Source organism: Macrobrachium nipponense, chromosome 3, assembly GCF_015104395.2.
Source record: "Macrobrachium nipponense isolate FS-2020 chromosome 3, ASM1510439v2, whole genome shotgun sequence".
NCBI lineage: Eukaryota > Metazoa > Arthropoda > Malacostraca > Decapoda > Palaemonidae > Macrobrachium > Macrobrachium nipponense.
Window position 1 is genome coordinate 94,454,280 of NC_087202.1, and position 24,434 is coordinate 94,478,713.

The 24,434-nt window shown below is 46.4% G+C and overlaps 2 protein-coding genes across 2 annotated transcripts in view; one reads left to right on the forward strand and one right to left on the reverse strand.

Annotated features, from left to right (window-relative positions):
* The window catches only part of LOC135221895 (presenilin-1-like), a 281,752-nt gene extending 278,491 nt beyond the window's left edge, over nucleotides 1–3,261 (reverse strand). Inside the window, exon 1 of the mRNA XM_064259872.1 lies at nucleotides 2,993–3,261. Within this exon, the coding sequence (XP_064115942.1) occupies nucleotides 2,993–3,148 (156 nt within the window). The 5' untranslated portion in view covers nucleotides 3,149–3,261. The remainder of the gene's footprint in view (nucleotides 1–2,992) is intronic.
* A 256-nt stretch (nucleotides 3,262–3,517) lies between these two features.
* LOC135221896 (sodium-coupled monocarboxylate transporter 1-like) overlaps nucleotides 3,518–24,434 on the forward strand; it is a 174,796-nt gene continuing 153,879 nt past the window's right edge. The window contains exon 1 of the mRNA XM_064259874.1: nucleotides 3,518–3,941. The gene's annotated coding sequence lies outside the window, so the exon portion shown is untranslated. The remainder of the gene's footprint in view (nucleotides 3,942–24,434) is intronic.

Here is a 24,434-nt window from a genome sequence, read left to right on the forward strand (position 1 = left end):
TCTTCTGCTCCGCGCCGCCTGTCCTTGACGGCGGGAGGCTTAGAGCTCTGGGCAATGCTCCCAAAAACTTTGGCCTGGGACGGTCTTCTTGGCAAGAGCGTTCCCCTCTGGGGTGCTTCTCAGGCGAACGAGAAGGGCCCGGCCGAGACGGAACCTGGTTTAGCGGCAGACCCGCTTAGCACCAGGTGAGGACGCACCAGCCGAGGCTGGTGCCCTCTGGTCCCCGTCGACTTCTTCTTTGCAGAAGAAGCGACGGGCCCCGTTCCCGAAGGAAGGAAACAGGAGAAGGACCAGCAGAAGAGCTCCCCAGCTCGCCTGAGCGAGCCGGGCCGGCCCTTAGTGAAGATCCCGAAGGAGTCTTCTTAGGGGGGAAGGAGGCAACCTTCTTCTTCTTCGGCTGTTTGGCCTTAGAAGTCGAAGGGGAAGGAGAGAGGCAGCGGACGACGAAGAAGACGACGACACCGTTCTTCCTCTTTCCTCTTCTTCTTCGACACCAGGCTCCGCAGGACAGACGTCAGGTCTTCCATCCATGGAGGAGCCGGGGACAGTTGCCGAAGCAACAGGGCCCGACTGCACCTGTCCGGAAAGACCTGAGACTGTGACAGCATCACCAACAGCAGGAACAAACAGGAAAAAGGGTAGGTCCAGGAAACAGCAGGAACATCTGAAAGTGAATGAGCAGCAGGTACCTGATCTGAAAGGGAATGAGCGGCTGGGACAGCAACAGGTACGGCAGGCACGGCAGGTACCACAGGAGAGACAGGCGTCCTGTCGGCAGCTACCGTCATCCTCGGCACTGGGCGGCAGGTCCAGGGGGGTAATCTTTGGGCAGCGGCAGTCCGGGGTCGGCAATACAAAGAACCCAGGTGGCGGTGGCACCGTCCTGATTGGCACGGCAGGAATTTTTTGTGTTCTGGATTGCAGCCGTGGGTGTTACCGACATGACATGTGGTGTGTACACCAGGTGCGGGTGACTCTCATATGCTGGTGTCGAGATTGTGGTTGTTGTAGTGGTTACCGTATCATGAGTGACACTGCCGACCCCGCCAACCGCTGAATAACCCCTGCAAGTCCCAGCGACTCCCACACCTGTTCCAGGTCGTCCTCGCTGATGGCAAACCTGCGGAAGCAACAGTCGGGTTAGTTAGAGGGCTTCCTTCGCGCCGGGGTGGGGGGATGAGAAAAACCCCACCCAGAGCTGGAGGAAGACCCGAGTACAACTGGAGTCACTGGACTTTCCGATGACTTCTTGTGTCCTCGTACAGCACCCCACTGCGCTGACGAATGCATACACGTTACACAGGGCTCGTTGCGGGAGCACTCTCGCCCCCGACAACGAGTACAAACCTCGTGAGGATTTACATCTACATCCAAGGTCGTCTCCCACGGATGTAGCACCTGCGGTAACATAGATTGATTAGTAAGAGGGGTTCCCTCACGCACGGGGGGAAGACATGCCCCACCCCGAACGCAAGGAAGACCCCAAATACAAAATACAATGAAGAAGCTGAGCGGGGGGCAGGAAGGAAGACGAAGAATCGGCTACCAAGGGAGATCGCGGGAGAGCTTCCCGACGACTTCCTGGCAGACCTTTCGCTTTACCCCCACCCCCGCACAGCAGTGAAAAGTAATATGAAAATGAAACAGAATACTGCCCTTGCGATTCACTCATAGAAACTTAAAGGAGAAAAGAAGGAATCAAATTCCCGGGTAAGAACGGAAACTTGATCTAATAATATGATGCTATCATAAAATATATATGAAAATGAACAGAATACTGCACTGCGATTTCATTTCACATAAAAATCGTAAGGATCAATTCCCGGGTAAGAACGAAAATTGATCCAGATTAAATTCATGCAATCAATAAAATGAAAATGAAAAGAATATTGCAATTGCGAATCCACTTTCATTGCAATCTATTATACAAAATTAAAAGTTCGTGCCGAGCGCAGTCACACTCTCGGTAACGAACGCACAGGGCAAAAAATATAATGAAAAAAGTACTTACATTTTTCAATTACACCTCGCCCAAATACATGACTCGGCGGGCTGAGCGCGCCCGCCCTCGGCACCGAGACATTAATTCAAGGGTTCATAATAAGTAATGAAAATGAAAACAGTGTACTTACAGTTTCATTTTCAAGTCAAACAAACAAAACCATTAGTAGAAAACACAATATAACAAAAGCATACGACGATGAAGCGGGCAGAGAGCGATGACGAACACGTCCTTCACACCCGCGGCCGGAAAGCAAAAAGTGATTTGTTTACCTCCCAGTCGCGCGGCGCGCGACGATCGGACAAGCAGTTAACTACCGTTCTCCCCTTTTGTTCGAAGCCTTACGACCGTTCCAGCTGCCGCTAGCTACTTCCTATTGTTAAAGGACCGAGGGTTTGTATTACGTTATCGGAACAAACGTAGCCGCCATATTGGATTTAAAAACTGCCTTGAAAACATATTTTACGAAGAGCTCACATGCTTATTTTAGTTCGTATGGGGCTTTCATATATCACAATATGTTGACGAAACTTCAGTCTTTTAAATGGTATGCTTAGAGTTGCAATTGTATTCATGTTTCACAATTAAATATCGAGTGAATAAGACCCGTCTACCGTGATGAGGGTTGGTCCTGTCGTGATGTTTCCCCCATATTTTACCCCACCCAAAAACTCCCGTTTTCAAAGGGTCCCCAATAATGATGTAAGGTTAATAATAATTGACCGACAATAAAAAACACCACCTCCTTCATCAAGAACCCTAGCTAAAAGTATGTAGTATTTAGGAATATCTACTAGGCTAGCTAGTAGGTATAGGTAGGCTAGGTAGTCCAAGAAAAATCAATTTCTAAGGTAATCTAGGTAATCTGTGCGAGTTAGCCTGTAGTTTTACCATAATACTTCACGTGGTCCGCACCTGTCGGCGGGTCTGCATTTGAAACAATCGCTCTGCACGCAGAGAAGAAACTACTAGTAGTGTGGCAAAGTTTACCTCAACTTCAGGATTAACGCCAACGGAATGGGAGGGCATACGAGAGGCCTGGTTTCCTTCTACATTTTGAGACCTTCTCCTCTTCCTTCCCTTAGTTGCACCATCTTCCAATGGGGTTACTCGCTCGTCACGATCTATATTCACATGTCCATCCATGGGAAGTAAGTACGAAAAGGTTTAGGAATTACAAATAGAGAATTTCACTAGAGAGAAAATATAACTACAGCTTTGTTGTCAAAGTGTGTTTACATCTGACTCACCGCCATCTATTGGCTACAGGGAAAGGTTTGCGCTTTCTAGGAATTATGGTGCAATCCAGGAATATGGGAAATTGACCTACAGCTCACATTATTGATTTTAGTGAATAACAACTGTAATCGTATGCTTTATTAAATATATTTCACGTTTATATTTTCTGAAAAATGGTTTCTTATTGCTTACAAGATACATTTAATTTTGCCAGAAAGCGCAGGGGATAGCTAGTCGGATTAATTCACGCATCCAGATACATATTTTTATTTAATAGTGCACCTGTATTTTGTCTTCGCTAATTGCTCTTATCTATATATAGTACGTGAAAGAGGTTCCGATAACTCTCAGCTTAAAATAACGTAAATTTTTAACAATGCAAATTTTAGCAGTTAGCTACCTCAGCTCTATCCAAGAACTGTCATTGTGTAAGCAGGCATCTGTTTCAATATGGTTATCACTACCACTCTATTTGAAAATTCTAGTGATGAATGCTTAAGTTTCCTTTGAAAACAGACAGGCATCAAATTGTCTCGTGATAATGGTTGCTTGTGTCACTAATTGCTTGCACAGACTATCAAGACGGTGAATTACCTAACTTTTCTTAGAAATATTATAGATACTAGACCAAAGGTGGTCCTATCCTAGGGTGACTCAATTGCTGACGGACAGATCCTAGGCTAAATTAGCCGTAGTTTAGGTAAGGTAACCTAACCCTGGTTTTTTATGTAGTAGGTATGGCCTGATACGAAAAGACCCTTTTACCCTTTGAGGAAGAGCCGGAGCTTAGGGTAGGGTAATGGTCCCAATCTGGGACTACTAACCTAGAGTCTAGTACTTTTGGTAGATCTAGGGCACTACCTAGGGTAAAAAACCGCATGGTACAGGGGTGGACCATGTACGATCAATGTGTACAACCCCCAAAAAAATACATTATAACGCGTCCTGACATCGGAGATGGGCATCAGACGCGACTTGTTGTTGGTGAGAAACGGAGCTGAAGACCTCTACTCCGGTGTCAGGACGCGTTATAATGTACTTTTTTTGGGGTTGTACACATTGATCGTACATGGTCCACCCCTGTACCATGCGGTTTTTTACCCTATTCTGCGGTGGCCTAGACTATGGCAGTTGCGGTTTTTCTATACAGTTTTAGGCTACCTCCTGAACAAAAATTTTAAGTAATATTTAAATGGACGACTGTAATTAACCCCCAGGGGGCAGTACTAAACACAGCAAAATACTAGGTACATTGGATGCCCCAATCCCTATTGGATGTTGTATCTGTGGTTACGTTCCTTGCAGTCCATGCAGAACTATTCTGTAGAATTACCGTACTTTTAGCTAAGATCTTACCTACCTTTGGCTAGTAAATTACTCTCGAGAAACATATCAGGTTAGTTTGCAGAATGACGAAGTCAGGCATTAACACTACCTCCTAACAGAAGATTAGCATAGTGCGTTGTTTTGGAAGCTTATTGTTATTTATGGGGAGTCTAGGTAGGTAGTCAAAGCCCCACCCCACCAGCTAGGTCAGGGCACAGCGCTCTAAGTAAGGGTAGGAAGATATGGTTTGATTAGGTCAGGACATGGCATTTTAGGGCAGGTTGGGTTTGTTTATGTATGCAGAACCTGTGCCTGTCATTCTGCACTCACTCCAGCTAGGCTTTTCAAAGTTAGGGTGAAGGTAGAAAACGGTATTCAATTTGAGAATATGCTAAAGGCTTATAGTAGTGGTGCAATCATTTTCTGATCAGCAACGGGCGGGAACTGAACTGTGGTACTAGTAGGGTGAATAACCGAGTGGCGACATAACGGCCACTGATCCCAGAATGCAGCCACCTTCCTGAAAAAGTACTTGATTTCGCTGCCATGAGTATCAGTCAAGAGTTGTGGCCTATCAAGGCAGCACATCTCTACGCTCCTCTTGAAGTAAGTGTTTTCCCCTAAATTACAAAATAATGGCGTAATTCAAGCTCTTTGGGGGGGGGGGGGGAGAAAGTGACCACATTCTGAGAGAGGTAGCCGCTATGTCGCCACTCGGTCTTTTACCTTAGCTAATGGCAAGTTTTACTGTATGGTGTGTAATATTTTTAAAATTGTAAAGTCACAGACAACAGGCTAGGATAGAAGTAAAGTCCAATGTGCTATGGCACTTTAATTTTACAAAAATAAGATTGTTCCTACACAATGTACAAACCATCGGTCCCTTACATTAGGAATTACTGTCATTGGAGCTGGAAATGGCCTTTGAACTTCCAAACAAGATGATTAGGCATTTAACTACCATCTGGGAGGCCCGCCACCCCAGACGTAAACATCCCAATTGTTCCTACACGATATGCAAAGCATTGGTCCTTTACATTAGGAATTACTTTGGCTAAGCTCATAAAACTCCTGACTACTGTTAAGTTTTTTTTTCTGGTGGTATCTTTATTTGCTTTTTGTGTATATTGTATATAGTGCATTTGATATGTATTAACCCACAGAATGCATCGTGTTACTAGAATGCGATGCTTTATTTGCTGCACCAAGACAACATCAATATCAAATATTGCAGTAACTATAGTCCCTCCCCTTATCTCTGTTTTGAGTGATGTCAACAGTTTCACCAGCCATTCTTCTCACTCTTGAACATAAAAGATGCCAGATTCCTCTTAATCATAGGTATAAAAATAGCAACATAGTAAACCTTCCACTACCCCAGGGGTGCAAGACCAGGGAGGCTTTTGTATCCGGAAGTTGAGCAACATTTGAAGATTTTTATAAATCTTTGTTTATTTTGTAAATTTTGAAGAAAATGGCTTTTATTGATGATGCTTTTTCATTTTCATCAAATAGTGATATGTATTAAGATAGATAATTATAATGATAATGAGGATAGTAATTACATGACATACAAACCATCAGTCCTGTACATTAGGAATTACCTTCAGTGAAGCTCGAAAACGGCTGCTAGACTTTATAGCAAGGGAGTTTGGTAATTGAACTACTGCTCAAGTGGAGGAAGCTCCTCCGACCCAAGCATATTTACTCCACTTTACTTTCAGCTGTTATCGTGTGAATATGCATGTGTACATTGCTTTCTGCTCGACTGTCACTGTAAGTGCTTTTCTGTTTCACGGTGAGATCTTTCCCTGCTTTCTGTGAATTGGTGAATACTTTATGTATGGTTGTCGTTGATTTTGAAGTGATTACAACATGCAAACCCATGAATCTCTTGAGCCGGCTTCTAAGCCTACCCCTCCCAAGTGAGTATGCCTGAATTTGGGTGATAAGAATGTAGTAACAGGAAGTCTAGTGTGGATGTGGATCCTCATGCTCTCTGCACATCTTGCAGAGGGCAGGATTGCAATCCAGATTTAACTTGTGAGTAGTGTAGTTCTTGGACTCATGTCCAGTGGGTGAAGTTTGTGGGGAGGAAACGTTATGGGAGAAAGGGCATCAAGATGCCATCTGAGGGCAATGCAGTCCCTGTCTCTTCACGGTTGGAAGTTATCCACCATCTCTTGCGAGGTTTTTTTGTGTCGCACTGCAACAGAGATGTCCTGATACCTCAGGCAGTCTATACCAGGGGAAGTGGGCCATCTTCTGTGGTTGGCGTTGTATCTCTCTTGTCAGAACCACTCTTCAGCAAGTCACAGACTTCCTCGTCTTCCTTCGCTGGGAGAAACTTCTCCCTGTTTCAGCAGTAAAGGGCTATTGGTTTGCTCTTGGCTTAGTCCTGTGGCTGAAAGGAGTAGATATCACCTTGTCTCTGGAGATGTCTCTCTTGTTGAGAAGTTTTGAGAGGTTTTGCCCACCCAGGAATCTCAGGCTCCTTGTGTGGGATGTTACTCTCGTGTTAAGGAGTCTGACTCATGCACCTTACGAGCCCATATGAGAGTCATCAGACAGGGATCTTACACTCAAAATTGTCTTCCTGCTTGGCCAGGCATTGGCGAAAAGAGTAGGCAAACTCCATGGGCTGCTCCTTTGATGTGAAACAGTCAAGGGGATGGGGATCGGTAATGCTCGATTTTGCCCCAGACTTCTTAATGAAGACTCAAAACCTGTCGGTCCCTGATGCCAGGTTTGAGTCCTTTGCAATCCCCTCCATAGAGGACTTCGTAGATAATGATGCAGATGAGATGCTGCTTTGTCCTGTTAGAATGCTGCAACGCTACCGGAGGAGGACTTGGCACCTTCAGCCTGAGTGTTGATGACTCTTTGTTAGCACTGACTCATCCAAGAAAGAAGTGTCTAAGAACACAATTTCCTTCTGGCTTTATGAGACAATTTGAAGGGCATATTCTGCTGCTGGAGTGTACGACAACGGTACTTGCAGACCAAGGGCCCACAAAGTCAGGAGCATTGCCCCTACCCTCACATTCGAGAAGAATCTGTTGATACACCAGGTACTGAAGGCAGGCGGTGTGGTCGAGCTAGACCACCTTCACCTCATTCTACCTTCGGGATGTTGCCCACAAGTCCTTGGACACTCAACGAGTTATGTAGCTTACCTGGTTCCTCTAACACGACAGGTTTGCATTTCTCCTTAGATGTGCGGTTGCAGATGAGAGAATGAACGTTGGGTGACTGGCTCTCTTCTCTTTCCCTCAGCCTTCTTCTCTCCCCTCAGGCAGAGAGCAGAGTGGCTGTCACTTGCTGAAACTGGCTATGATGCAGGTATGTGACACAATTGAGTATCCATTCTTTTTGTCAGTAGACCATAGAAGCAACTGTCCTTTCCTCTTGCAAGGGGAGGAAAGGTGGATCCCAGACATTAAGACAAACCCGCTAGTATTTTGCCTTACTATCATTGCCTGTCAGATTCATCTGAGCTTGTTTTTTCCCATGAGACAATCTTGCCCTTCATAGAAGAAAAGCCCAGTTCCTATACTGCTATCAATTTGTCAGAGGTGTGATACACTCCCTAGCTCTTACGACCAGGGTACAAATTAAGGTGAGTGAGCTCCATTCAGCTCTTATGACATATCAGAATCCTCCCTCCAAGTATAAGTCTTCCTAATGTAAAGGACCGATGGTTTGTATATCGTGTAGGAACAGATTACAGTTTTTTAACGTAAGTTGTATTTTTCCTAACTATACAAGCCTGAGGTTCTTTACACATTAGGTCCACCTCATGCCACCCCTTATTCTGTTTTTTCGTGGGCCAAAAGCAAAGTGGAGTGCATACGCTCAGGAGGGAGGAGCTTCCCCTACCGAAGCGGTAGTTTAAGTACATAACTACCTTGCTATATATATATATATATATATATATATATATATATATATATATATATATATATATATATATATATATATATATACACACACACGTATATATACAGTATATGTATAGTCTAGTGGCCGGTTTCCAGCTTTGTTGAAGACAGTTCCTAATGTAAAGGACCTCAGGTTTGTATAGTTAGGTAAAATATAATTTACTTTTAAAAATTGTGATGTGCATTTACCCCATTCAACCAATTAATAACTGCTGTACAGTGGACCCCCCTATTTGCGTTCTCGGATTCGCAGACTCACACATTTGCGGATTTCTCTCAGGAACATTGCCCTGCATTATTCGCGGTATTTTTCTATGAGAAATATCAACAAATTCCTGTTTTCATACAATCAACTTACCTGTCAGCTATATACATAGCTAAGAACTCCGTCGTCCCCAGACAGAAATTCAAATTTCGCGCCATTACTCGCTACAGGTAGGTCAGGTGATCTACCTGCCTGCCCTGGGCGGCAGGACTAGGAACCATCCCCGTTTTCTATCATATTTTCTCTGTCGCCGTGGTAATCAACATTGTTGTTATTACCTCCTGACTTAGATTCATTTTTCAACCTTTGATCAACGTTTTTCGGCTTTTTGGTGACGTATTTGGATCGTGTTTTGGCATTCGCTACTGTGGACTGTTTTGGAATAACTCTTTTGGATTTTCTCAGTATGTCTGATTCTAATGTGAGTGTGAGAAGGTGTGTGAAATGTAGGCTGCAGAGTGAGGATACCACCGAAAGCTTCGGTTGATCCTCACACTGTATGCCGTAAATGTAGGGGGGGTGGGTTCAGTGTTCTGCTATTAACACTTGTAAGGAATGCGAGGGTTTTTTGAATGCAGAAGAGTAGAAGACTTTGACTTCTTATTTGAAGAGTTAGAGAGGGATAGAGTTAGACGACTGAAAGGTGAAAGAGTGTCAAGGTTCAAGGCCTATTGAGCCTTTCACGGATAATTCTTAACCCTACGGATGTTAGATTCTCCCTATATATCTCATTCTCAGAGTGTTTTTTCGGATTCGGCATCGGAGATTGCCAATCTGAAAGCGACTATTAGAGACATGAAGTCCAAGATGGCTGACTCGAAAGGTAAGGCTAGTGATAGTGAACATTTAGTGAAGTGATTTCCTATCAGTGTTGTGGAGGGGGCGTTTGATCGTCCCTGCGGCGCTCCCCAGGCCTAGACCTCTTCCAAGCTCCCATGCCCAGAGGAGAAGGAACAATTCGAAAGCCTTAAAGGAGGTCGTGGGGAATCCCCAACGGTCAAGAAACGTCCCTTCAGCCTAGCTCTGCTTCATGCAGCCAGCCTCAAGGGCGCTATAGAAAAAGCGTCCTTCGCGAGTGTTTCTCGTCCTCTCCCTCTCCCACCTCACCTAAACGAGGTGGAAGGAGTCGAACTTATCGAGACCGCTGAAGCGTCATATGAAGCAAGACATTGATTCGAGCCCAGAGCGCTTTTCAGATGACGCCCCGTCTGCTATTAAGAAAGCGAAGGTGGCGTCAGCGTCACCTGACGCTTATGAGGAAGTACCCCGTCAGGCTTCTTCCCCGAGTGATGACGAAAGGCGTCATGCACTAGACGTGGGAGAAGCGTCAAGAAAGATAATTATGGCGGTTCAGGAACAACTGTCATCTCTTGTGGGAGTGTTAGCGCCCCGTCGGAAGGACGTGACGCTTCCAATTAAGAAGTCTCGTCCTCTCTCACCTGCTCGAAGAGAAGCGTCAGACAGATGTGAAACTGCTAAACGTCTGGCAGGAGCTTCGAGTTCGAGAACTAGAACGGGGCTGACGAGAGTGTTGTAAGACAAGAGAAACGAAAGACGTCTTTTAGAAGTGAAGCGTCATTTCAAGCGGATCTTAGACGTGACGCTCCGTCCAAGATTGTGACGCCGAGTAGGACGCCCTTAGAGAGCGGAGCGTCTTCCAGACGCGAAGCGTCATCAAGACGTCAACAAGAGACGTCATACATGACGCTCGGAGAGCGGGAAGCGTCATACAAGACGTCTTCTACAGTTCAAGAGAAGCCGCAGGTTGTGACGCCTTCCAAGTCTATCAAAACGGGAAAAAGGAAAGAGTTTCATTCCCTTAGCCCCTCTCCTATCAGGAGTTTGTCTCCTCCAGAAGAGGAAAGTTCAGAAGGAGAACGGAAACTCAGATTATATCCCGAGTTGGAGGAAAACTCGGATGATGACGATCATGGAAGAGAGGGCTTGTCCAACTATAAGGTGTTGACTACCTGCTTCTTGAGGAATACGGAGACGAGTTGACTCCGGCTGCTCCTCCTTCTCCACGCTCGCTCTTTTCTAGTGCGAAGGCGAAGAAGCCCTCGCTTTTCTGAAGATGAAGCCCACCATCGATGAAGCGGGCTTTACACGCCTTAGACTCCTGGATGAAGTCGAAGAAAGACTTAGTCAGGACAGTATTTGCATGCCTCCAGCAAGGTTAGCTGGGAAAAGAGGCATATGGTACAAGACGGGGGAGAATATGGGTATCGCTCTCCCTTCTACAACAGAGGCAGATTTTTCGACGTTAGTTGACGCTTCAAGGCGTCCAAGTCTCAATTCTGCTCGAATTACATGGAGTATTTCAGAACTGGATCATCTCCTCAAGGGACTCTTCCATGTATTGGAAGTCTTCAACTTCTTAGATTGGTCCCTTGGGGTGATGTCCAAGAAAGCTCATGATTCAGAGGGAATCGAACCTGAAGCCCTGTTATGCATTTTGTCTTTGCATCGACAAAGCGGTACAGGAATGGATCTTTTGAAGTCTCTTCATTATTTGGAGCAGGTCTTTTGAAGAAAAGGACGGTGTATGGCGCCTTCTTAACAAAGGCAGTCTCGCATGCTCAGAGGGCAGCTCTACTGTATGCACCTCTGTCTGACTATTTGTTCCCTTCTCAGTTAGTGAAGGACGTGGCTCACTCTTTAACTGAGAAGGCGACGCAGGATCTTCTGACGCAGTCGGCTAGGAAGAAGAAACCTGCTTTAGTATCTGACAAGAAAGGACCTAGCACTTTCTACGCAGCCCCTCCCTTTCGAGGTGGTCCGATCTCCAGACCTCCCGCAAGAAGGAAGGCTCCAGAGAAGAGAGGTAGGTCCGCCTTTCGTCCCTTTAAAAAGGGAAAATGAAACATTTGCTCCTCCAAGCACCAGTAGGTGCCAGGCTCCTGGGATTCGTGGAGGCCTGGACACTGATAGACGCAGACGCGTCTTCATTGAATATCATAAGGAAGGGATATCGTATCCCTTTCCTGAATACTCCTCCCCTAACATCAATACCAAGGGAACTATCAGCCAAGTACAAGGACCCTGTGCTGAGGGATACTCTTCGATCGATGGTGGAACAAATGTGGGACAAGAGAGCAATAGAACTGGTACTGGATCAAAACTCCCCGGGGTTTTACAATCGCCTTTTTCTAGTGGCGAAAGCCTCGGGAGGCTGGAGACCAGTACTAGACGTCAGCTCTCTGAACAAATTTGTTCAGAAGGAGAAGTTCTCCATGGAGACTTCTGCTTCAGTCCTAGCGTCATTACGACAAGGAGATTGGATGGTGTCTCTAGATCTCCAGGACGCCTACTTTCACGTCCCGATCCACCCTTCGTCGAAGAAGTACCTCCGTTTCATGACGGGGGGAAGGATCTTTCAGTTCAGAGCCTTGTGTTTCGGCCTGTCCACAGCTCCCTCAGGTCTTCACAAGCCTGATGAGAATGTGGCGAGATTTCTTCATCTCAAAGGAGTGAATGTCTCTATGTATCTAGACGACTGGCTCATCAGGGCCAGATCGGAGAGACAGTGCTTGGAGGACCTAAAGTTAACTCTGGATTTGACCAAGGCGTTGGGATTGCTTGTGAACCTCGAGAAGTCTCAGCTGACCCCCAGACAAGACCTAGTCTATCTGGGATTCGGATGGATTCTCGGGGTTTCGAGTTTTTTCCTTCGCAAGAGAGAACCGCAAAAGGTTTGCGAATAATCTCTCTCTTCTTAGAGAAACAACAAACGTCAGCGAGGGAATGGTTGAGCCTTCTGGGGACGCTTTCCTCGCTGGAACAATTCTTCCCTCTAGGAAGACTTCATATCCGTCCACTTCAATTCTTCCTCAAGAAGTCTTGGAGCTGGAAAACGGACAACTGTCGGACGTTTTTCCCATTCCAGTGGAGATAAAGGCACACTACAGTGTGGTTGCTACCTCGGGAAGAGAACAAAGGGATCTCTCTAAGAACACAGAACCCAGACCTAGTGTTGTTCTCCGACGCGTCGGAGACGGGTTTGGGGAGCGACATTAGGCTCAGAGGAAGTGTCAGGCACCTGGGAACCAGCACAGGTGTCCTGGCACATAAACTGCAAAGAGCTCTTCGCCGTACATCTGGCCTTGAAGAGCCTAGAACCTCTGGTGACAAACAAGGTAGTGCAAGTAAACGTGGACAACACCACCGCACTTGCCTACATTCGGAAACAGGGAGGGACGCACTCCTCGTTCCCTTTACGAGCTCACGAGAGACTTATTACTTTGGACGTCTCACAGGAAAATCTCCCTGCTGACAAGGTTCGTACAGGGAGTAAGGAATGTGAGGGCGGACAGGCTCAGCAGGAGGAACCAGGTCCTTCATACAGAATGGACTCTACACGAGGAAGTGTGTCTCGATCTCTGGTCTCTGTGGGGAACTCCTCATGTGGATCTCTTCGCTACATTCATTTCAAAAAGGCTCCCAGTGTTTTGCTCGGTCGTGGAAGATCCAAGAGCAATTTATGGTAGACGCCTTCCTGCTAAACTGTCTCGAGTAGACGTTTATGCTTTTCCCCATTCATTCAAAATCCTGGGGTTAGTTATGAAAAAGTTTGTGGCGTCAAAAGAGACGAGGGATGACGTTAATAGCCCCCTTTTGGCCGGCCCAGGAATGTTCACGGAGGTGGTGAGTGGATCGTAGACTTTCCAAGATCCTACCAAGAAGGCGGATCTTCTCAAACAACCACACTTCAAGAGGTACCATCAAAACCTCCCCGCTCTCGCTCTGACTGCCTTTCGACTATCGAAAGACTTGTCAGAGCGAGAGGCTTTTCTCGCGAAGTGCAAAGCGCGATCGCGAGAGCTCGCAGAACCTCCACTACGAAAGTATACCAGTCGAAGTTGGGAGGTCTTTAGAAGGTGGTGTAGAGCCAAGAAGTTTTGTCCTCCCTCTACCTCTATAGCGGAAATTGCTGATTTCTTGCTATCCTGAGAGTAAAATCTCATCTAGCCGTATCCACAATAAAGGGATACAGAAGTATGCTCTCGGCTGTATTCAGGAACAGAGGATAGATCTAGCGAATAACAAAGATCTCCACGATCTCATAAGATCTTTTTGAGACTTCGAAGTCTAAGGAACCAGTACCTCCGAACTGAACTTGGACGTAGTCCTCAAATATCTGTCTTCGGATAGATTCGAGCCTCCTCATCTGGCATCGTTTAGGGACATAACTAGAAAATGCATATTCCTTTTATCTTTAGCTACGGCAAAAAGAATTAGTGAATTACAAGCTCTGCAGGATAAAGTAGGATTCAAGGGAGACTCAGCTATTTGCTCGTTTAAGACCCTGTTTTAGCGAAAAACGAGAATCCCACGAATCCCTGGCCTAGGTCATTCGAAGTCAAAGGAATGTCGAGTCTCGTAGGCAGAGAAGCAGAGAGGTCTCTATGCCCGGTTAGAGCTCTGAAGTTCTATCTTCAGAGAAAGCGTCAGTTGGGAGGCTCTAGACAAGGTCTTTGGTGCGCGGTCAAAGACCCCACAAGACTGATGTCCAAGAATGCTCTGGCGTTCTTTGTAAGGAACGTCATTACGGACGCTCATAAGGTCTGTCCTGACGAACAATTACAACTCCTGAGAGTAAAAGCTCATGAAGTAAGAGCGGTTGCGACGTCTCTCTCGTTCTATAAGAATAGTCGCTTAAAAACATTATAGATACGACATACTGGAGATGCAACTCAGTATTTGCATCTCATTACTTGAAAGACGTGCGTGTGACGTATGAGAAGTGTTTTTTCTCTAGGTCCTATCGTATCGGCAGATACGATTCTGGGTACGGGAGCCGACACCAATCCTTAAAATGTATATACTGTTCTTCTGTTTGGATATGGTCGAGAATCTCTTCGAACAATGGAGGATTCAGGCTCGCACGGGCGCCGTCTATGTTGTTCATAAGAGAATTCTTGTCATATCCAATTAGTGAGAAAATGAAAATTTTTTTTTTTGAAAATTTTGTATGTGTGCGTAGTGGTTTTTGAGTTACGGTTGTTGTGACGAGTTTCGGGGATAACTCGTACAATCCTTAGTTCTAACACATGGTTAGGATCAGGTGGTCGGGATTGGTTGTGTGCTCCTTCATAAGGTGTATTGTCATATAAGTGGATCAGCACCCATTGACAAAGTCCTTTAGGCTCTGCTGAGTAAGTGGGTAAGACCCATCGGCAGACCCACAAGAACTCTTGGCCATAGATCCACATATCTCGCTAAAGTTTCTTGAGGTGATGCAGACTAATGGGCAAACACCCACGAAGTCTACCACCTATCAGGTAGGAACCAAGGAGGTTTTTTTTTTATACCTACAACATATGTTGTTTACCTGTCTATTCCATATAGTAGCTGTCTCTTACCCTCCACCGAAGGGTGCCAATCAGCTATGTATATATCTGACAGGTAAGTTGATTGTATGAAAAATGATATTGTTATGTTACAATAAAGTTTTCATACATACTTACCTGGCAGATATATACAATTAAAGGCCCACCCAGCCTCCCCGCAGGAGACAGGTGGAAGAGAGAAAATATGATAGAAAACGGGGATGGTTCCTAGTCCTGCCGCCCGGGCAGGCAGGTAGATCACCTGACCTACCTGTAGCGAGTGGCGCGAAATTTGAATTTCTGTCGGGGACGACGGAGTCTTAGCTATGTATATATCTGCCAGGTAAGTATGTATGAAACTTTATTGTAACATAACAATATCATTTTTTTTATCAATTTCATCATAAAATGTTACTTTTTGTAATAAAACTATTAAAAAAACCAAGTATAAAAAGTTTTAGAGGTTTTTCTTGCGTTTTAACTAACAAAATAGGCTGTTTTTAAACATCTGACTTACCTGGTAGTTATATATATAGTGTAAGTCCTGTGACGTCACGGCAGAATTTCAAACTCGCGGCAATCGCCGATTGGGTAGTCAGGTGTACCACCTGTGTGCCCTCTACCCAGGTACCTGGAACCATTCCAACTATTTCTGCATCTTCCCTGCCGCCGTTTCGGTGACATCGTGGATTTTCGCTCGGTTTGGCCCGTGTTTTTTCGCAATTGGTTTGGTGAAGTACACTTTGGCTTTGGCTTTTGCTTGTTTTGGGTTTTGTTTATTGGATTTTCTTGGTGCTGTTTAGATTTTGTTGGTTCGACCCTTGCTTGTCTTGATCTCTCTTTGACTTTTCCCAATATGTCTGACTCTTCAAGTGTTAGGAGGTGTGTGTGGGATGTAAGACCCGGCTCCTAAAGCCGCCTTAGATCCTCACTCCATTTGTATGAAATGTAAAGGTAAAGTTTGCTAGTTGGATGATAGATGTGATGAATTTGTAGGTTTGGCTGGTGATGAGTGGATGGAATATGATCATTATGTGCGTAAAACTTGAAAGAGGACAGGATCAGAAGGAGTAAAAAGTAGTATGTCTCGTTCTTTCTAGGGATAGTTCTATTCCCCATGTTAACGAGCCTATTGATCCTTCCCCTGTAGAGGTAATTCCTGATAACCACTCTTGAATAAACCAATAGTGATGGATCCGACTCTCAAAGATATGTGGTAAGCCATTCAAGCTCTGGTCGAGAAAGTATGAATCTCTCGCAGATGGACAGGGCCGGAAAATTGTGGTCAGACGTGAGGGAGTGAAAAAGTTGAAAACAGTGTCTAGTGCTAAAAATCAGTGCAGTGGAGGGTGCACCCGCTCGGATCTGTCGTGCTCCTAGCTCACCAACCCCTGTGAGAAGGAAAGTCGACCGACGAAGGGAGGCGAGAGGTTTTAGCTCCCGAGCGGCCGTCCCCTCGAGTGTACCTGTTGACGCTCACCCTCGCCATTGGAAAGGCGAGGTTAAAGTGTTTTCTTCGTCATCTGACGACGCAGTACCCAGACGGGGCTGGCGTCAGACTTCGAAATCTAGACCCCTCAAAAGACAACATCCAGTATAGCAGGACACCAAGCGTTTAGAACTGCCAGGATGTAGTCATTGGAGCAGCCCGGAGCACTTCCCTTCCAGCTCCGATATTTGCTCTCCTACCAAGCTAAGATGCAAGATGTCGCACAGGCGGCCGTCGTCTTTGGTAGGAGGCAAGGAAATATCGGACGGGGGGCAGGCCTTCGGTGCCGGCAGCAACTCCGGAACGCTTCTCTTTTGACTCCGATGCTTGCTCTCCTACCAAGCTAAGACGCAAGATGTCGCACGGAGGCGCCGTCGTCTTTGGTAGGAGGAAAGGAAAGTATTGGACGAGGGATGCCTTCGGTGCGTGCTGCAACTCCTGAACGCTTCTTCTTCTTTCAACTCCGTATGCTTGCTCTCCTACCAAGCTAAGACGCAAGATGTCACACAAGCAGCCGTCATCTTTGGTAGGAGGAAAGGAAGTATCGGACGATTGGATGCCTTCAGTTCATGCTCCAGCTCCTCCTGCAGATTGGCATTCGTCTTCAGGACGTTCGTCTCTAGCTGAACAGGATGAAGAGAGAGATATTGATGTTGCGGCTTCCCCAGTCTGTCCCCAGCAGCAAGAAGCTCCGCAGATTTCCTTACTGCAAGATTTGCAGCAGAAGCTCTCCTCATTAATGCAGTCTTATCAGCCTGCTACAAGCAAAGACAGCATACGTCAAAAGCTTGGACGAAAAGCTAGAAGCCAGGACGTCATGCCTCAAAAAGCTGGACGCCAGGACGTAGAGTGTCAAGGTTTTCAACACTTAGATGACAGACGTCAACATTCTGGACACCAGGACACCGAGCGTCAAGAGCCTGGACGCCAGAACGCCAGGCGTTGAGATTCTGGACGCCAGGACGCCAAGCGTCAAGATTCTGGACGCCAGGACGCCAGGCGTCGAAGATTCTGGACGCCAGGACACCAAGCGTCGAGAGGCTGGACACCAGGACGCCAGGCGTCAAGAGGCTGGACGCCAAGATGCCAGGCGTCAAGAAACTAATAGCCAGGACGCTGATCGTCAAGATTCTCGACGACAGAGCACTCAGGCGTCAAGAGGCTGGACGCCATGACGCCGATCGTCAAGTATTTGAACAGCAGGATGCCAAATGTCAAGAAGTTCGACACTAGGAAGCCGAGCGTCAGGATTCTCGACACCAGGACACCTGCAGGCGTCAAGAACATTCTTTGGAAGCACCGACGAAGAATGACATCGCTGCGTTGGTTATGGGTCGATCGGAAGAAGGGAAAGATGACTCCCCTCCTCCTTTTGGTCCGATGGAAGACTTTTTCGACGAAGAGAATCAAAGAGATCTACAGCCTTCGTCAGACTTGAAAAGACTTATGAAAGTTTTCACGGAACTTTTTCCGGAAAACTTTGTTCCAGCTGCCCCTCGTTCCCCACCTTCAGAGTTCACTCTAGGGAAGGCAACTAAGAAGTCCGACTTCACAAAGATGGTGTTATCACGCTCTTCGAAGAGAGCGTTGAAAATTATGAAGGAATGGATGGACACGAAGAGAGACCAAGGAAAGACAGCTTTCTCATTTCCTCCGGCCAGATTAGCATCCAGATCTAGCATCTAGTATGATACTGGAGAAGCTCTCGGTCTGGGAGTTCCCGCTTCTTCCCATGGGGACTTCTCGAGTCTTGTGGACGCTTCTCGTCGCACGGCCATGGGAAAGACGAAGGTTTTTTGGTCTTCCTCTGAAATGGACCACCTCCTCAAAGGGATTTTTAGAGCCTTCGAGGTGTTTAATTTCTTAGACTGGACTCTGGGATCTTTGGGGAAGAAATTAGAAACTTTCAAGTCTGCTGATACGGAAGAACTTGTTCACCTGATGTCTTGCATTGACAAAGCTCTTCAAGACGGGTCGAACGAGCTAGCGGCTCTTTTCTCTGCGGGAATCCTGAAGAAAAGGGCCCAAATATATTCTTTCCTTGCTTATGAGGTCACGCCCATTCATCGGACCTGCTTTATGCGCCTCTTTCAGCACAAGAGTTGGTGAATGAGGTCTCCTCTGCCTTAGCCCAAAAGGCCACACAGGACTTAATATCGAGAATCACCGATAATTGTTTTTACGATAATTGGGAACCTCGCCGAATGCTCGAATTCCTGGAATTTCTAGCGTTTGCAAGAAGAACTGCTACTGAAGTATGAATATCTCTCAGTAGACGACCAACCCAGGAATACAGAAGCGAACATCCAGTTTGGCTTGAACTTTCGTCTTCGGGTTTTCTGTTTTCAATATTGAAGCTTTCCTTAGGGGAAGACTTCTCCTTCACTCTCTTGACTAGAGAAGGAAGGGTGTAGATTTCCAATCCTTATTCTCATTCCTTGAAGGGAAAAGAATTTAGGATGGAAGTCGTTGTACAGAAACCTACAAATATACAACGTATATTACCCTCGAGCATGATTCTGTTAAGCAGTTGAATTGTCCGGGGGGTAGTTGCATACCGTAGTTAATTCTACGGTTTGTGACCGAGACGACTAGTATCCTAATGGAACTGCAACTCAGGACTGTCTGCATCTTCCCAGGAGTTATCAGTTTCGATTTTTAAGATACTTATGGTATGGTCACGAACAACCACTCAGTTTTTTTGTATTTACCGAAATCCGTTTCGTTTAAATATAATTGCTCGAGCATAATAGATCCCATTTTTAATGCTCGATTATTCTAGCCGAACGCATCCTTCGGGAATGGATTACCTGGCAACTCAGAACTCAGGATAGTGAGTGAGCAAGAACTAACTGAGAAGGGGGCTGCAGAAAGACAACCCAGTACCAACTGGCTCTCCGAGATGCACGGTCGGCTTATGTGTCTCTCCCCTACAATGATTGACTACCAAACCTTTTCTCTGTCCAACAATATCGGACTTAGGTCTCTGATTAACGGGGATTCGCATACATGAATGGCATCTTCTGCATCCCCTTGGATATTGCGAGAATTTTCAACAGAGATATATATTCTGGACTCTTTCATCTTTTATGTTTACCGCACGGTAACAGAAGTCTTTACTAGTCTCCCGCTGCATCGCATTGCGATAATGCGGAATGTTTTCTTCAGACATCTGAGTTTGTCTTCAAAATATCTCGTATTCGGAGGGGTGCAATTGTTCATTGTTCACCCCGAATTGACAGATATATATAGGGAACATCGTCTGCTCCCGCCCGACCTGCCAGCTCAACTTCCAAATGGTCAGCCCATGAGAAGTAGTACTTCCCTGTGTTTTTTCATTACTGGAACCGCCCCGCTTCATTGCAACTACAACCCCTCACGTTACAGCAAGAAATAGCTGTTAGCATTTTCAGTCCTTTGTAAGCACAGGTTCAGAACCTTGAGAATCCTTCTCTTGATTTCGGCTGTGAAGACTAGATTGCATTCACTTTCCACCTTCGTCTTCATGGAACATAGTGTGTTTTCTTCTTAGCTGAGATTCAACTACTATGAGAATGTCTTGCCATTAAGGACCTCGGGTCTCTAGAGGGCAATTGACTTTCGCCTATTGGGCACATGCCTTAAGAGAATCATCACCTTGTTAAGAGATTCACCACCTCGCCGTCCAGCATCAGTGACAAACAAATCAACAATTTGTATGGTCTCTCGGCATAACCCCTTTAAAAGGCAAAGATCACGTGACTTGCTCAGATGCTTGAATAACTTTCCTCACCATTGAACACAGTCAGTAGGCAGCTGTCAGAGCGCCCGAGTCAGTTACGGTCTTCGCTGTGGAATTAGTAGTTGTTCCAGAACAATCATTACTTCATCCTAATAGATTGTCCCAGTACCCATACCATGGACACCCACCATGGAGTGTCGTGTCCTATCCATTGCGAGAAGAAGAATCTTCGCTGCAATGGGATAGGAGAATGAGAGACTCTTCGCTGCAGACTTTAAGAGAAGTCGTAACGTTTCGACTTTGACCATTAAGCAATACATAAGCATGTTCGCAGATGTCTTCAATGACAGGAACTTAGACATGTCTGAATATAAAGATCTCCAAGACCTTCTCAGATCCTTCGACACTACTAAGGAGAGACTACAGTCCCCTCCAGCATGGAATCTGGACGTAGTCCTGAAGTTTCTCATGAGTGATAGGTTTGAGCCTTTACACGAAACATCATTTAAGGACCTCACCATGAAAACTCTCTTCTTAGTTAGTCTAGCGACAGCAAAAAGAGTCAGTGAAATCCATGCCTTCAGCAACGCTGTAGGTTTCAGACGGGGCAATGCTATCTGCTCTCTAAAGCTGGATTTCTAGCGAAGAACGAACGCCCTTCTCAGCCCTGGCCTAAATCGTTCGAGATTCCAAACCTGTCGGATCTCACAGGTAAGGAAGGAGAGAGAGTCTTTGTCCTGAGGCATTACCTGGAAAGAACGAAGCAATTACGTGCAATTCAGAGGTGCTTTGGTGTTCTGTCAGAAAGCCCTCTCTGCAAATGTCAAAGAATGCGCTATCCTTTTTTATAAGGCATTTAATCAAGGAAGCACATTCAGCATGTAATGAAGCGGATCTCAGGCTACTGAAAAGTGAAGACTCACGAGGTTAGGGCCGTAGCAACCTCTGTAGCTTTTAAACAGAAAAGATCCCTTCAAAATATCCTGGACGCAACCTTTTGGAGAAGCAAATCAGTGTTTGTGTCGTACTATCTGGGGCAAGTGCAAACTTTGTATGAAGATTGCTACATGCTGGGACCGTTCGTAGCAGCTCATCCAGTAGTGGGACAAGGACTACCCCTGAAATCCCCATAACCCAATACCCATTTTTCTTACCTTGGAACTATTGAATTTTATGGTTGTTTGTGGAGACTGGACGCAGTCTCCACATCATTGATCCTTAGTCAGGTGGTCAACTTGTTCCTTGATAGCGCCCGGAACAAGGGTATTGTAGGGAGAGTCTAGTCACATAGAGGTTTGACCGGTTGACAGTTCCTCCAGAGGTCTTCAGCCCCCTGGGTGGATCGCTGGATCTCATAAGGAAAGCAGACATAACGAGGCAGGATATCATTGAAGTCAGCTTCCTTAACACGTACGAACCCGTAAGTTTGTTTTTAATTAACTCTTATGTCAATTCCAACGATGTTGGCTGTCTCTGACCCTCCACCAAAGGTGTCAATCAGCTAGTATATATATAACTACCAGGATTTTGGAAAACTTTCTTTGCTTGAGTATCCTCTTGACTTTTTGGTTTTTTGTTATTGGATCGATAGCTTGGCATACGTGACTTTGGATTGTTTTTGAATTTGGCTTGGTTTTTTTCCTTAAATATGTCAGGAGTTAGGTTTGAAGGTTCCGACGTCAGCACAGGGAGATTTCGCCAGCGTTGTAGATGCCTCAAGAAGAGCTCTTTTAGCCTCAGCGAAGGTGTCGTGGACTTACTTCAAACTGGATCATCTGTTGAAGGGTCTGTTTTAGGTGCTTAGAAGTCTTTAACTTTTAGACTGGTGTCTCGGAGTGTTAGACAACCAGTCTCGTAAGCCAGATTCGATCAGCTTGGGGGAGCTGTCCAGTGTATTGTCATGCATGGACAGGCCGTCAGGGATAGCTCAGAGAGTTAGCATCTCATTTTTCAGCAGGCATGTTGAAGAGATCGCTGTATTGCAATTTTGCGGCTAAGTCTGTCTCTCCCGCACAGAAGACAGAACTTTTGTATGCGCCTTTCTCGAGTCATCTCTTCCCCCAGGCTTTGGTGAAGGATCTGGCAGTAAGTCTTCAGGAGAAAGCCACTCAAGACCTTTTGGCACCAGTCGTCCCTTCCACGTCTTCAGGAGTCCAGTCTTTTAGAAAGCAGAAGCCCTTTCGTGGAGGATCTTCAGCTCGATCTTTACCCCGAGGTCTTCCTAGAGGTAGAGCCCCGGCTAAGTCCAGGGGCAAGAAGTGAGAATGCGTTCCTTCAGTCACCGGTAGGGAGCCAGGCTTCAGTTGTTTGGAGGAGCCTGGAGAGAAAGAGAGGCAGACACCTGGTCTCTCAATATCATAGAGAAGGGGTACAAGATTCCGTTTGTAAAGCCTCCCCTCTGACTTCCACTCCCAGGGACTTGTCCCCGCCTCATATCCTCAAGAAAAACAAGGATTCTTTTCGATCTGCTCGAGCAGATGCTCGAGAAACGAGCAGTGGAACAGGTCTTAGACCTGACTACGCCAGGATTTTACAACAGATTGTTTCTTGTTCCGAACACTCGGAGGGTGGCGGCAGTCTTGGATGTAAGTCGTCTGAACCTCTTTATAGAAAAGCAAAAGTTCAAGATGGAGACACCTCATCAGTTCTGGGGGCCTTAAAGACCGGGGGATTGGATGGTATCACTCGATCTTCAGGATGCATACTTTCATGTCCCGATACACCCCCAGTCTATGAAGTACCTTCGGTTCATCCTGAAAGGAAAGGTGTTTCAGTCAGGGCTCTTTGTTTCGGTCTGAGTACGGCCCCATTTGTGTTCACCATCTTAATGAAGAATGTGGCGAGGTGGCTCCATCTTTCCAACATCAGGATCTCGCTCTACATGGACGACTGGCTCATACGAGCTTCTTCGCAGACCCGGTGTCTAGAGGACCTGAAAACGACTCTGTCTTTAGCTGCGTCCCTGGGACTTCTGTGAACTTCGAAAAGTCACATCTGACCCCAACACAGTCCATCGTGTATCTGGGGATTCAGATGATTCAGTGGCTTTTCGGGCTTTTCCGTCCCAGGAACGTCAGCAACAAGGCTAGAGATAGTGTCAGCCTTTCTAGGGGAAGGATTCATGCTTGGTGAGGGAATGGATGATGTCTGCTGGGGACCATTTCCTCGCTGGAGAAGTTTGTTTTCCTGGGGAGGCTCTACACCTCCGACCTCTTCAGTTCTTCCTGTCGGCAATTGGACAGAGAAGACACTTCGATATGATCTTAACCATCTCAGAAGAGGTAAAGAGCCATCTAAGATGGTGGCTCGATCCGTTAAAGCTCTCAGAGGCATACCCTCAAGCTTCGGAACCCCGACCTAGTGTTGTTCTCCGACGCGTCATCCACGGGGTGGGGAGCAACACTAGGGGGGGAGGAAGTGTCAGGCACCTGGAGAGTGTCAGGTAGCCTGGCATATCAACTTCAAGGAGCTGGCAGCTGTTCAGTTAGCGCTCCAGTTCTTTCAGGACAAAGTCTCCCGTCGAGTAGTTCAAGTCTCGGACAATACCACAGCCCTGGCATACTTGAAGAAACAAGGAGGAACTCCTCTTGCTCCCTGTTCGCTCTAGCGAAGAAATTCTGCTTTGGGCGAAGGCGAGAGAGATCACGATCTTGACAAGGTTCATTGCCGAGTCGAGAACGTCCTTGCGGATCTCCTCAGTCGACAAGGACAGTTGCTGCCGACAGAGTGGCGACCCTCAATCAGGACGTATGCCAGGAGCTGTGGAGTCTTTGGGGACGCCCCTTGGTGGACGTTTTTGCAACCGCAAGGATGGCGAGACTTCCTCTTTACTGCTCCCCAGTTCTCGATCCGGGGGCAGTAGCAGTGGACGCCTTGTTATGGGATTGCGGGACGGGCCTAGACCTCTACGCATTTCCCCCCTTCAAGATTCTGGGAGAAGTGATGAGAAAGTTCACAGCTTCGGAGGGGACGAGGTTGACGTTAATCGCCCCCTTTTGGACCTGCAGCGATCTGGTTCACAGAGGTGATGTCCTAACCTGGTGGATTTTCCGAGATCTCTTCCGTTAAGGAAAGATCTACTCAAACAGCCCCACTTCGAGAGGTACCACAAAAAACCTCTCC